Raw genomic sequence first — 14,454 nt, 5'->3', positions numbered from 1 at the left:
TGAACTGAGAGCTCCCAAATAGAGTTTCTATTCCTGTCATATTTTAATTCTGACTTTTCAAATGTCTTTAATTAAATAAAGAAAATCAAGCAACAAGACTGGCTACTTGATCTACTTCCATATAATGTAAATGCTTACCTAATTCTAATTTCTTATCATCAAATAGATCACATCAATGGAGTTTAAGAGAGTATGTACTGCTACTGACTGATTTGTCCATGAAAATAAGGATCATAAAGCTGTGCTTTGACATGTAGCGTATATAAAAGACGTAACGAATGCACATTTAGACAGAAAGTCAGAAAGAAATATGCCAGATGTTAAAGATGTAAAAACCAAGAATGTAGAATTTCATTAACTACTCACTGCTAATTAACAAAAACTGATTCTCAAAAGAAAGCTACTGCAATTACTTGTTCATATACTAAAAATGTTCTCAAATAAATGGATTCCTTAAACTTTTGAAGAAGTACAGATAATTTTTGATAATATTTAATCTCTTTGTTAAAAATAAACATTCCTATACAACCAAATTCTGCAGGCTTTTCAACACAACGTACAGTCTTGTATATTTTGAACTAGCAACTATTGATTGCGTGCATCAGATGATATACTAGGATCTAGGAGTACAGAGATAAATAAAATACAATCCCAGCCCTTGGACATTGGTTCAAACTCACATGCTCAATATGTGCGAAATCCAAGAAAACTTAATCCCAGTTTGAAAAAGTTTGGAGGAGTTAGAGCCAAAGATACGCATGGATAGCTCCGCATGCATACCTAGAAACAGCTTTTCTGTAAAGCCTCTGAAGACAAAATTTCCCCATGCTGTTCTTTGTATCCAAAGATGTTACAACAATAAAGTGAGCTATTTTTTTTTTTTTCTAGCAGTGAATTTATCCATCTGAATTGTCTGGCCTGATGCTCGATAGGGAAGAGAAGGATCCTCTTCATAATGACTAGACAGAAGTTGGCATATAGGACTCAAAAGCCACATTCAAGAGACTGTCTTCATCAGTCCCCTGCTCAAATGGTCTTAGGCTCTCTTGGAGGCTAGAGATCCATGTCTCTAAGTTTTAGGAACAGTGTTGAGGGCAAACCAGCATCACTTAATGTCATAAAGATACTTCCAATATCCTAGAGCTGGCTAGTATAAAAGATGAAATTTTATCAGCCAACTTGGGACTTTACATATTAAAGTAAAAATTGTTAAGAGGACCTAAAAATAATATGAGATTTTAATTTTGTCCAAAAATATATATATGATGGCTTTTACATCTGGCTATATACCGTTCTTATTAACTATATGAAGGAGCTCCAAAAAGATAAAGAAAATTCCCTTTAAAATTCAGTTCAATGAATTGTATAACTAACCTTTATTCAACACTTACTATGATTCAAACACTGGGCTAAGTGATTTTATCTATTATATTATTTAATCTTCACAATAGCCCAGTTAGGTGGGTACTATCATCATACCTATTTTCCAGAAAGAGGAAAATTGTTATTAGGAAATCCAAGTGGGTTTTCCCGAAAATAAACAGCTAATTAATGGCAGAGGTGGAATTAGAACTCAAGACTGTTATCTCCAGAGCCACATGTGCCTAAGCACCACACATACTGCCTCTAAAATTCATATTGATCACCTGTGATGTGCAGGAAAGTAAGAGCTCTCCTCCAGGTTCTCCTATCGCAGTGAGAGAGACAGGAGGGTTATAGACGTGTATCAATAGCTTAAGGTGGGAGAGCCTTTGCTAAGTGCTCTACGGTAGTTAGCTACAAACAAAATGTGATGGGAAGACAGAGGCGAAAGAGAAATTGATTCTGCAGATGGTTTCTGGAAATAAAAAAAATTAAAACAAAAAACAAAAATCAACCTCATGGAGGGAGAGTAATATAAACTGGGCCTTGAAGTGTGAGTAACATTTTGAGTAGCAGGGCAGAGAGTGTGACACCAAAGGCAGCATAAACTGGTGTACTTTGGGGATGAAAACCCACAACTCCAGAGTAACTGCAAATGGACTGTTTCTGTGTCCTTGAGCTGAATATAGTCCTGTCATGAATGGCCCCTGCTCTCTGTTCAATGACTTGGGCATGTTATGATGAAGTGTATATTCTCCCTTTTGTACACACTGTAGATTAGCTGTACAGAATGTGATCTGGGTCAGAAAATCATTTCACATTGTCAGTGAAGAACTGGCATAACTCTTTAGGTTTTCAATTTCAAGAAAAAAAAATCGTGTTACATAAAATATCAACTCAGCAAGATCATTAACAACACATGATACTTTAAAATCTTTGGAAATACAGCCTTTTAGCCTACCAAGGGCCTGTTGGTTGAGACATAAATAAGCTTTCAGGAAACTATATGCAGCTTTTCAGACGACGTACCTTTACACATTTTTCTAGGGAGAGGATCCATGACTTATATTTTAAAATGAGTTATAGATCCAGAATATATTAAGAACTGTGATAATGAGTGAAAAAATATATATACACATCATACATATACATATATATTACACAATACATATACACATATTGTGTAATATATGTGTGTGTGTATATATATATATACATATATATATATACAAAAACTGTACATGCACATGAACACACATTTGGTCGAGAATAGCCAAGAAGATGTGCCAGGAATTATGGGGCTTTGAGAACACCCTGTGCGTGACTTTGTACAATCCAGACTTACTATAAATGAGATAAAATGGAAGAGGGCTTCCTCTCCCTCCTTTTGTTGGCTGTGCTCTTTTAGTTCTAATAAATAAGAAGTTCATTGCATAAGGCCCAGCCTGTGCTTCTGCCCTGAGATAAAGAGAGAGCCAGGGCAGCTGGAGTGAAGGCCAAGTTAAAGGGCTCTCTCCCATTGTCCAGTTCTCTCCATTGTCCAGTTCTCTCCATTGTCCAGTTCAGCTAGTGGGCCAGACTCACTAGCTGAACTGCCAACCCAAGTTCAACATGAAGACCATAAAGGCATTTCCACCTGGCACCACTCTCATCAGACTGGAAGCAGTCCAGGTGTCCGTGGTGGACTGAGTGTACCTAACAGGATGTGAGAGATACAGCTGAGAATTTATTTTCTGTCCCTCCACCCTCCAATCCTCCAACATGTGGGTTCAGCAGTTTTGCAAAGTAACCGTTAAATCAGACATGATATTGCTTATTACAATTGCAAAAGGAATTGCTTTCAGTTCAATTTAAAATCTAGAATATGATACAAATGAACTTATTTACAAAACAGAAACAGACTCACAGACATAGAAAACAAACTTATGGTTACCAAAGAGGAACCGGGGGGAATGGATAAATTAGGAGTTTGGGATTAGCAGATACGAACTATTATATATAAAACAGATAAACAACAAGGACCTACTGTATAGCACAGGGAACTATATTCAATATCTTGTAATAAACCATATAAAAAAGTTGATTCCTTTTGATAGAGTCCAACTACATATTAACTAGTGACAGAACAACCTAATGAATAAAATAATTAATAATTAGTTGCTCCATGAAATATTGTATTTATTACATTCTCTATTTGTCTTGCAGAAGTTTATAATCATTTTTCTTGGTCACTTACCACAAGCACTTAGAAGAGGCCAGCATTTTTAACCACTTTTTATTCTTAATGACTCTGCACCATAAATATGAAGTTAGAGCCAGAAGACATGTTCCTTCCATATGGTCCTATAACCTCTACTCAAACAAGCAATTGCAAAGATTATATGTAACCTCATGATTTCTGTCTCATGAAAGGTGTTTTTGGAAAGTGGAGTGAAAATTGTAAAAAGGAGGTTCAAATTTGAGTTTCTGTTTCATAAAGTTTCCACTGTTCATAGTGAGGTAGCTGGCATGTGGCACATCCATGGCCCTGATCTGAACACAGGCCCGCCCCGTGGACAGCAATCAATGTTCGGGCTCCCTGTGAGAGCAGTGTCTTCGGCAGATGCAGATCAAACAAGAGAAAGACATCTTCCAACAGGCAGTAAACATGGCAGTGCTATAGTTTCTTCAAGGGCCAAGCTCTTGTTTAGGACTCAAGGAGCTTCTGTTCCTCTGAGACCTCCTGGGCTGGGGCCCTTGCAGCGTTACCAAGGAGACCACTGGGCTTGTTAGGGAAGAACTCAGTGACTTCATTATCTTCTGGAGTCTCGCCTCCCGGTTTCGTGAGCAATTAAAAATGAAAACACAGACTATGTTCCTGTTGTTGTTTTTCTTCCTGCCTCCACTGGATTAAAAGGTATAATTGACTCTGAGTCTTGTTGTACAGCAGACTCAGTTTATCAACGTCACTCTAAGTATTTTAATCAAAGAAAGTGTCCAGTAAATAGGAGAAAATAACAACAACAGTTTAAAGCTGCTCTGTATGATAGCAAATCTGCTCTGCCAGATTCTCTTTGACAAAGAGACTCTCGGTTTAACTTGAAAACCTGTGTTGGTGGTTTATTAAATGCCAGATGTGTTGTTATTCTAGAACAAAGAGATTGTTTTTTCTTAGGGTGGAAAATACTTGATTATTCAGATAAAAGGGGAAATAAAGGTTTTGCAGTAGCGATTTGAAGAGTTTTATTTTGTTCAAAATAAATTCTGGTAGGTTTTGTTGCCACAAAGGTGGATGCTTACTCTCTCAACTTTACAGTGAAGATTATTCTTATTAATAAAACTACAGGTATGAAGAGTTTGTGACACTAGAACACATTCTCATTGGAATGATGTGAGATTGCTGAGCTGCTGCTTCTGAAAGTAGAGGGGTGTTGTACCTACTGTGGGATTCCAAAACAGTGCTGGGATTTAAATGGCTATTAAAGCAATATCATCTCATCCTATGTTCAGATCTCCATGAGCATTTCTGATGAGCATCTCCTTTTTTTCAATCTACCTTTTGCTGATATTGGTCTTTGAGCTGCTGTGAAAGCCAGTGAGTCTGTAGGAGCAGAGCCACCTCCCTCTTAAGAAAGACAAAGATAATTTGGCCATTGCCTATGAAATACCAGTACCTCCCAGCCTGCTCATGCCAGATCCTCCCCTAGAGCAGGGCACCATCATCTTTCATCCTGTCATCTACACTCAGCCTTGCCTGTCTCCAACCCTTCCGCCACTGTGCAGCCAGAATGAGTTTCCTGAAACTCAACTGTGACACTTGGATGCCCGCTTAAAATCCCGTTGCCCTCAGGGTTGAGTCCAAATATCTTAACCCAGTTTACAAGCCTCGTTATGATCTGACCCTCACTACGCTTCCCAGTTCCACTTCCCACCGTTACTCTCCCAGGCTCTATGCATCATCCAGTCTGAACCGCTTTCAGAATCCCAGAGCCGACATATGTGCCAAGTGCTGGCCGTACAGAAGATAAACAAAACAAATAGAAATCCCTGCTTTCTACTAGGGGAATCAGAAAATAAGTGAAATATGTAGTATGTTTGAAAGTGATCATTTCTAATGATTAAAAAATAAATAAAACAGGGAGGGAAGGTATAAAGTGTCCCTCATGCTCCAGGTCTTCACACACGTGCTCTTCTTCCTTCCGCCTGTTTTAATGAAATGTAACCATGGCAGTGCTATAGTTTCTGTACTGCCTGCATTCCCGGACTCCTCTCTAACTTACTCATCCTTTTGATCCCAACTTGGACAGATCTTCCTCCTGAAAGCCTTCTTTTTCTTTAAAAATCCATCTTCCATGCCCCTGCTATATGATTTCACAGCCCTCTCTTACTTCCCCTATCACGGCGTTTCTCTCTCTAAACCGCCATTTCCTGATTAGACGTCCATATCCCCCATAGCCTGCAAGCTTCTAGGCATCTACCTCGTCCGCTGCTGTATCCTCAGCCTCTGGCACAGTCCTCACCTTTAGTGAATATTCGTTGGGTGCTGGGACGTTTGCTGGATGAGTAAGTGGATGGATAGATGGATGGAGAGACGGATGGACGCACAGTTTGGACCCATGCAGCAAGAAAGACAGAACCTGAGGAACACTGAAAAATGAGGAATATTGGCCACAGTGAGCGCACACAGGGACCCAGAGGGGAAATCTGAGAGACAGCAGCACACAGACGAGAAAGCACATCCCCGTACTGTCCACTTAGTAGGTACTTGTGCTAATTATTGCATTATTACTTCCCTACATCAAGAGTACACCATGAAGACTGAGAAGCATCCTGGAAAATTCTTTATAATGATCTTCCTATTTGTTTACCTTGCAATTGACAAATGCTATCTGATATATGTTATTTCTGGAGTCGTTTACCTGATCCTGGTCATCTGTGAGCGAATAGTGAGAGAGCCCATTGCTATAATAATTGTAAAAGCCTCTTTGACTTTTACCTGAGTCTAAGGATTTCACTGCAGGAGATTCCAAGTCTGGCTTTTATCAGCTATTGACTAAAAAATTAACAGGACTCTGGTACTTATACAATTACTTAAACTTTTGCAGTTACGGAACTTTGGGGGTTTGGAGGTTAATGACTTAGTATCCATTCAGCAAATATTTATTTAGATGGCACTGTGCCACATACTGGTGCACAAAGATGAATAAGATATGCTCCTTGTTCTCAATGGCAATCATGTATGGCAGCAGCTTCAAACCAGGCATGTGTGCCCGTGGGGATACGCGAAGACTTTCCCAGGAGTACACAGGCATGAATAGTGCTAACAGAATTCATTTTCAGCTCCTCAAACTGAACTACCTGGAATGTGCTTGCAGGACAGTCAAGCCAGTTCTACTTTCCACTCCTCTTTCACAGTTACCCTGTTCCCACCGTACAAAAGAAAGACATATCTCTTATCCATTCTGCGTATTGCATCTTGCTCCAATTGCACTAATATTGTATATTGCCCCAGTGTGAAAAAATACCAAAGGAACTAAAAATATTCAAGGAAATCTCCTATAACTGAGGTACTATAATGCTCCCAGCCATCTCATGAATAAATGCATTGTCAGAACATTTTTATTCCTTTTTTTTATTTATTTATTTCTGACTACTGTTCATTGCGGTGTGCATTACGATGGCTTCTCTTGTTGTGGAGCACGGGCTCTAGGCACACGGGCTTCAGTAGTTGTGGTGCGCGGGCTCTAGAGCTCAGGCTCAGTAGTTGTGGCACACGGGCTTAGTTGCTCTGCGCCATGTGGGATCTTCCCAGACCTGGGCTTGAACCCGTGTCTCCTGCATTGGCAGGCAGATTCTTAACCACTGCACCGCCAGGGAAGTCCCAAAACATTTTTATTCTTAAGCATAATGTTTTCCAAATTTGCAGTATACGTGTATTTTCATCAATTAGTTACCAATAGCAATTGCACTGTAAACCCAAGCTGGAAAAATATTTACTACTTAGAGCCTGATGTTAAGTAAATTTGTTAAATTAAAGATTCAATTTATATATCAATACTTATTTTTGTTTCAGAGAGATATGATAGGGTGATGATGAAAGAATTTCACACATCAAAATATATTGCATTAAAATAAAATTCTATGGGGAAATAGAATGGAAATGTAGTTCTAGAGGGAAAAAATCAATTTAAAATTTTTGACAAAAAATAAATTATTCATGTGTTTTCTTAAACATGTGATTAATAGGTATTAAATGCCATTGGTATTTTGATTCCCTTAGATACATTTAATGCATAAGAGTTATATAATGATTTTATATTAAAACACCAATATTCACAAAAATGCAAGACATTATTACATCTTTTGTTACCGTAGAAATCTGTGATTTTAGATATCAATTTTTAAAAGCATAGGGAGACCATAATTTTTTCAAGACTATTTTAAGAGTAAATGAACAAAACATGTGAAAATTACTTATATGTAGGAGCAAGGCCAGTGAACAAAGTTGTTATAAGGTGTTTTGGACAGTAGGATAGAAGCTTGGGTTGGGAATGGGGAGCTAGACGAGGGAGCTGTCAGTTCTGTTTGGAGAACCAGGAAAGTCTTTCCTAGTAGATGGCAATGTTTGATCTCAGGAATAAGAAGTGCGCGTTTGTGTGTGCGTGCCCTCGCGCAGATGCGCGTGAGCCCACGCGTGTGTTTCAGACTTTACTAAGGTGATTTCACCTCACTCTTTTTTAGTTATAAAATTCTTTATTAAGATTCTTATGCAAAACCCAAGCATTATTCTAGATTAAGACATTGAAAAGGTCTTTTTATCAACTCTTTTGGGATGATATGGAAGATAATAAAGCAACTTTAAATAATGTGGTGTGTTAGTGAGTTAAACAAGGGTAGAAGTTTGTTTCTATCCTTTATAAAAGAAGTTTGGATACTGGCAGTCCAGGGCAGGCGTGGTGGCTTCACAAAATTAAGAATGAGTGACCCAAGATCCTTTCAGTTCTTCAATCTGCTATCACTGGGGTATGACACTTGTCCTCATTGCCCAGCTAGCTGCTGGAGCTCTAGCCATTCCTGCTGCATTCCAGACAGTGAGAGGGAAGGAAGGGATAAAGCAAAAGAAGCCTCTCCCAGATGAAACAGTTCCCTTTAAACAACTTTCCTTAAAATCCCACACAACATTTCTGCTTACATTTAATAGGTCAGAATTTAGCCTGATGATTCCACTTAGCTGTAAAGGAGACTCGGAAATGTTATCTTTATTCTGGACAATGATGAGACTCCTCTAAACACTGAGCCATCCTAGCAGATCCAGAAATCAACCATCTCACCACCTCCACTTTCCTCGTCCAAGCCTTTATCAGCTTTTGCCTGGATAACTGCCCTCTCCCCCCACCTTCTACACCTATTTCTACCCTTATCCCCTACCAAAGTCTATTTTCAACATAGCAACCAAAGTGATCTTACTTACGGTTAAGCCATATAATTGCATTCCTCCCAAACTTCTGCAGTGGATCCTTATTTCTCTCAGAGTAAATATCAGAATCCTTACAATGGCCGGAAGACCTCACGTGATCTGGTATCGAATTACCTCTCTAACTCCTTGTACCCATACTTCTCTTCCCTCGCTGCACATGGACCTCACAGCTGTTTGCTCCCCTTTGGGGGCCTTTACTTCAGCTGTTTTCTCTGGAACAGTCTTCCCTCATCAGCATGGTGAGCTCCCTCCTACCTTCAAGTCTTCGCTCTCATCTCACCTCTTACCCTGACTACTTAACCTTCCCCATCCCACCCCTCCAAAGACTCTCAAATCCCCATTATTCTGCTCTACTTTTCCTTCTTTCCATGCATTTGCTATCTTCTGGATGCTATACTTTTTTTCCCAAAGTATTTCTTGTGCTTATTGTTTATTATCTATCTCTCTCTATCCCTGCTACCTCTAGTTCTCTGTCTCTTTTGTTCACTGATATATTCCAAGCACATATTACAGTGCCTGGAACATAGTAAGTGTCCAATATGTTTGCTGAATGAAATCAAGTAATTTGTTCAGTTATATACTTAGCAAATTAATAGAAAGCACTTTCTCTGTGCAAGGCACACAGTTGAGTGGATACAAAAGCAACGAGGCAGGGTTCCTACTCACATACAGTTTATAATCTAGTAAGAAGAACAGGAAGTACATACACAACTGTCACACACATCAACGGGACTGAGACCAACTGGCCTCAGGACTTGAGGAATGCCGAGAAGAAGAGCTATAGGACTCAGAGGAGAGCAAGTTCGCCTCTAACTGGACTCATTGCAGGTGGCTTTGTGGATGGAGTGTTTGAATTGGACTTTGGAAGACAGGTTTTAGTTTGATAAGGAAACATAGAGGAGTTTGAGGAACATAAACTACCTTGAAAGGCATGAAAGTGGCAAAAGGAAAGGACATTTTCATGTATTAATAATTTAATAATGTAAATAATAAGTTATAGTTTTATTAATATGGTGTCATTTATTTGGACTATAAGACCTTTGTAGGAAAGGAAAGGTAAAGGTATTCAATTATCTCAAACATATAGGAACAGAATGATAGTTGGGACAATTTTTAGAGAGCACTGAATGCCGAGCTAAGGAGTTAAGCTTAATTTATCTGATAGGACACCAAGGTAGAGTTTGGAGCAGGGCATGGGAGAAGGCAGATGGCACAATCATATTGAAGTTAGGTGAGCTCCTTGAGGGCCGCAATTTTGTCTTATTCACCTTTAGACCCCCAGTGCCTGCCATGGCACCTGGCATATTAGGAGGTGTTCAAAAAAATATTAGTTTATATTTCAACCAATGATTAGGGAGATGGTAAAAAATTTTGTCAAATAAACAAGTCACATTCTGGAAGTTGTAGGGAGGATGAATAGAAGGAAGGATAATTAAGGATAATAAAGCACTAAAATATGGTCACTTCAGTGAAAGGAAGGGATGGGTATAAGAGACGCCATGATGGAAGAACCAACAGAACTCAGAGACTGTTCAGATGTGAGGGTCGAGAGTGGCTGAAGGATGAATTCTCCCCCACGACAATCTAAATCTCCTCAACTCATAACACACTCAAACTACAAGATTTTTTGAAGTGACACCAGATTTGGAGGTATGTGCAAAGATTCCAGTGTGGATTTAGAAACTAACATCTAATTAAAACAATCAACCATTGACTTTTAAAGCAGCAACTATAGATGACTTGGGGGAAAATTAAGTATAACTGTAGGCATTCATCAGTTTATAAATGTCAGGCCTCTGAATGCTTGGATGTGGGTGAACAGAGGTAATTCTTAGGAGACAGCAAGTGGAGGTGTGCAAAGCTTAGGTCTTGACGCCTGGCAGACCTGGGTTGAAGGCCTTTCTCAGTTACTGACTAAGCTATGTGGCCTGTCAGAGAAACCTGGGGTTTCATTTGCTGTGAGTTAATGATTAAAACAGTAGACAGTTATGTGAGAATTCAATGAGATCATGTAAAGGGCCTGGCACACAGTGGGTGCTTCAGAAATGTTAATCCCCCCTCCCTAAACTTCTCTTATTTTCTTCTTCTGCATCCAGTGGAGTACCCCTACCTCCAACACAATTCTGGCCAAAACATACTTTATTTATAAAGACAGCTCCATGAAAGGTTGTGTTTGTAATATGTATGCTATTTTCTTTTATTCTGTGCCAGCGTCCAGGCCTCCTCCATTTCTTCCCATTTTTCTGGTGCTAACCTCCAAATATGGTTTCACCAGCAAATTTCCCAAGTATCCGTTTATTCTGTCTTCAGGAAGATTATTAATGAAGATGTTAAGTCAGGCTGGCATAAATAACAATGCTTAAGACAATTCTCCAGACGCTTTTGTTCCACTCAACAGGGATATGGCGTCATTTATCATTAGGTCTTGTTACAGTTTTCTGGCCCCTTGAAAAACTCACGTGAGGGCACTCATGTCACATCCACTTGAATTAGTCTTGCAAGTGAATGCTCATGAGTGACTGAATTAAATGTCACAGCAGGGATAGAACATCTGTTACATCACACTAACCTATCACTCTCTGCTCTCATAAATCTTTACAATCAAAACAAATTAGTCTAGTATGTTATTTCTCATAAACATTGTCTTTTGCTGTGTGTAGCTCATGCCCAAAAGGAGATAATAGACTGGTTGATAAAAGTAACAAAATCTCATCACAGGTTCAAACCTGGTCAAGTGGTGCATAAGGAATAATGACTCCTTGGCAAAGAGAAATGAATGGCAATAGAGCAGCCTGTACAGAGAGTTGGAATAAGACTCCACCTCGTGAAACTCATTCTACAAAGTCCTGGGGAGAAATCATGACCTGGTTTTAGAACCAAGAATAGTTGCAGTTTTCTTGAACTTGTTTTTTCCTAATAGACCCTAGATTGTGTCACTCCTGGGGGATTCTCTTTTCCCATTTGCTGAAGAAGTTGAGCATTACACGGATGGCACAGATACAGTGGCAAGAAGAGTGGGGTTGCATAATGATGGAGTAGTTTTCAGTGTCTGTCCTGGCTCCATCAGTCTCCATATTATTTTCCTTCCTTCTTTCCCCTCACTTTTTTTTTTTTTATTTTTTTGCGGTACGTGGGCCTCTCACTGTTGTTGCCTCTCCTGTTGCGGAGCACAGGCTCCGGCCGCGCAGGCTCAGTGGCCATGGCTCACGGACCCAGCCGCTACGCGGCATGTGGGATCTTCCCGGACCGGGGCACGAACCCGTGTCCCCTACATCGGCAGGTGGACTCTCAACCACTGCTCCACCAGGGAAGCCCCCCTCACTTTTTTTTAATTGTGGCAAAATACACATAATATAAAATTTACCATCTTAACCCTTTTTCAGTGTACAATTCAGTGTACTAAGTACATTCGCACTGTTGTGCAATCATCACCCCAATCAAGCTGTAGAATTCATCTTGCAAAGCGGAAACTCTGTACCCACAAAACAATGTTGTGTTGGCCAAAATATTCGTTCGGGTTTGTCCGGAAGATGGTGTGGAACAACCCGAACGAACCTTTTGGCCAACCCAATAACTCCCTATTCACTCAGCTCCCCTGGGAACTTCCATTGTTTCTGTCTCCATGAATCTGAATCTGACTATTTCAGGTACCTCATATAAGCAGAATCACACAATTGCCCCCTACTTCTTTCAACTTAAGTATAGTTGATATACAATATTGTATGTTACAGGTGTACACTATAGTGATTCAGTTTTTAAAGGTTATACTCCAGTATAGCCAATTACAAAATATTGGCTATATTCCCTGTGCTGTACAATATATCTTGTAGCTTATTTTAGACATAATAGTTTGTACCTCTTAATCCCTTTCCCTTACATTTCCCCTCCCCGCTTCCCTCTCCCCATTGGTAACCACTAGTTTATTCTCTACATCTGTGAGTCTGTTTCTTTTTCGTTTTATTCACCAGTTTGTTGTATTTTTTTTTAGATTCCACATATAAGTGATATCTCTGTCCTTGTCTTTCTCTGTCTGACTAATTTCACTTAGCATAATGCCCTCCAAGTCCATCCATGTTGCTGAAAATGGCACAATTTCATTATTTTCTATGGCTGAGTAGTATTCCATTGTGTGTGTGTGTGTGTGTGTGTGTGTGTGTGTGTGTGTGTATATATACACACACCACATATATATGTATGTATATACACCACATCTTCTTTGTCCATTCATCTGTTGATGGAAACTTAGGTTGCTTCCATGCCTTGACAATTTAGCCTCACTTTTAATAAATGCTATCTTCCCGTATTTTTTGTAAGTTTATAACACCTCTTGAAACAAAATGGAGAATGAATAAATAAATAAGAAAACAAAGGGAAAAGATTTCTTGGGGACTAGAAGAGTTCTATTCTCTGTAAATGAAGTCAGTGGTAAGGCCATAATGTTTGCTAATATAGAACAAAACACAATAGGTTGTAAGAAATATTCATTATTTAAATGGTTAGCTAATGTTCAGACAGGCAGCATGCTTAAGGTCAAAGGAGAGATTGGATGTAGTAGACGTTTCCACAAAGGAAGAAATATCAAGATAGTTGAACAAGGAAGCAACTGTAGATTCAAACCCAGACCTAATGGGCTAAGTGCCGATATACTGATCACGAAGATAACTGACAGTGGTTCTCAGACTTTAGTGTCCACAATAATAAATCACCACAAAGCCACCAAAACAAGACTGCATTGACTGGGGCGCATATCACACCAGAGGTTGTGAGGCCTGCCTCTGCTCTGTTGAGTAGTGTGATTTGGGATTATATTATGCACGTAGCCCTACGGTATCCATTACTACCTACTTTTACTGCCTCACTTTCTTTCTTCTACACTGTTACCTGAATGCGCTTTCAAAACCAGACAGAGACAGGACTGCGGCTGCTAGAAATAGACCCGCATTCAGCCCTCTGGTGGAAGGTCAGCGGGGCCTTGACCCACACACACACTATTATTATAGCCTTGAGAATAGGCCTGCGGTTGTTTTATTTTGTATTTCTGCTCTGCCTCTATGTCATCAGGTACCAACTGGCCAGAGGGAAAATACTGGCCTCCACGGAGCTGTGTTCAGTGAGAGAGATCGGTATCTGGCTTCTCCCCCATTTATAGTTTTAATTTTCTTTCTTTCTAGAATATGTCTGTGCTGGAGAATCACCACTGGCGATCTACGATCGGCATGCTTCGAGAATCAAGACTTCTGGCTCACTTGCCAAAGGAAATGACGTAAGTGACGTAGAGATGAAACATACCGATGTCCACACATTAGAGATAAGCCGCTTTCTCTTGGGCTTGAGACCGCCAGGGTTAATGGCAGGGAGCCAGCCCGCTGTGCTTCCGGCCCGTGCTGCCTTGGTTGCCTATCAGAGGAGATGCGGTGTCAGTTACAGCAACCCAGAAACCAGAATCCCTCTGTGAACTCTGAAAGGGCCTGGAGAGTGTAGGACCTAACGTCAGGAAAAGAGATAATAAACAGCTCTCAGCTTTCACACTCTTCGGCATCAACGCTGTGCTTTGCCAAATTCCTGTCTTTTATGTTAGCAAAATTGTCCTCCTGTGTAGATCCAAATAATAAATATTTATCAAGAAGGAACACAGG

The 14,454-nt window shown here is 39.9% G+C and overlaps 1 protein-coding gene across 9 annotated transcripts in view; it reads left to right on the top strand.

Annotated features, from left to right (window-relative positions):
• PDE7B (phosphodiesterase 7B) overlaps positions 1 to 14,454 on the top strand; it is a 480,299-nt gene that overhangs the window by 444,609 nt on the left and 21,236 nt on the right. For all 9 annotated transcript variants that reach the window (XR_007470664.1, XR_007470663.1, XM_049695597.1 and 6 more), the window contains one exon: positions 13,990 to 14,081. Coding sequence is in view for 7 of the 9 variants with exons in the window: in XM_049695597.1 (XP_049551554.1) it covers positions 13,990 to 14,081 (92 nt within the window). In the remaining 2 variants the exon portion in view is untranslated. The remainder of the gene's footprint in view (positions 1 to 13,989; positions 14,082 to 14,454) is intronic.

The sequence above is a fragment of the Orcinus orca genome, chromosome 12 (assembly GCF_937001465.1).
Source record: "Orcinus orca chromosome 12, mOrcOrc1.1, whole genome shotgun sequence".
In the NCBI taxonomy this organism is placed as follows: Eukaryota; Metazoa; Chordata; class Mammalia; order Artiodactyla; family Delphinidae; genus Orcinus; species Orcinus orca.
This window is presented reverse-complemented; position numbering and strand designations above follow the sequence as displayed.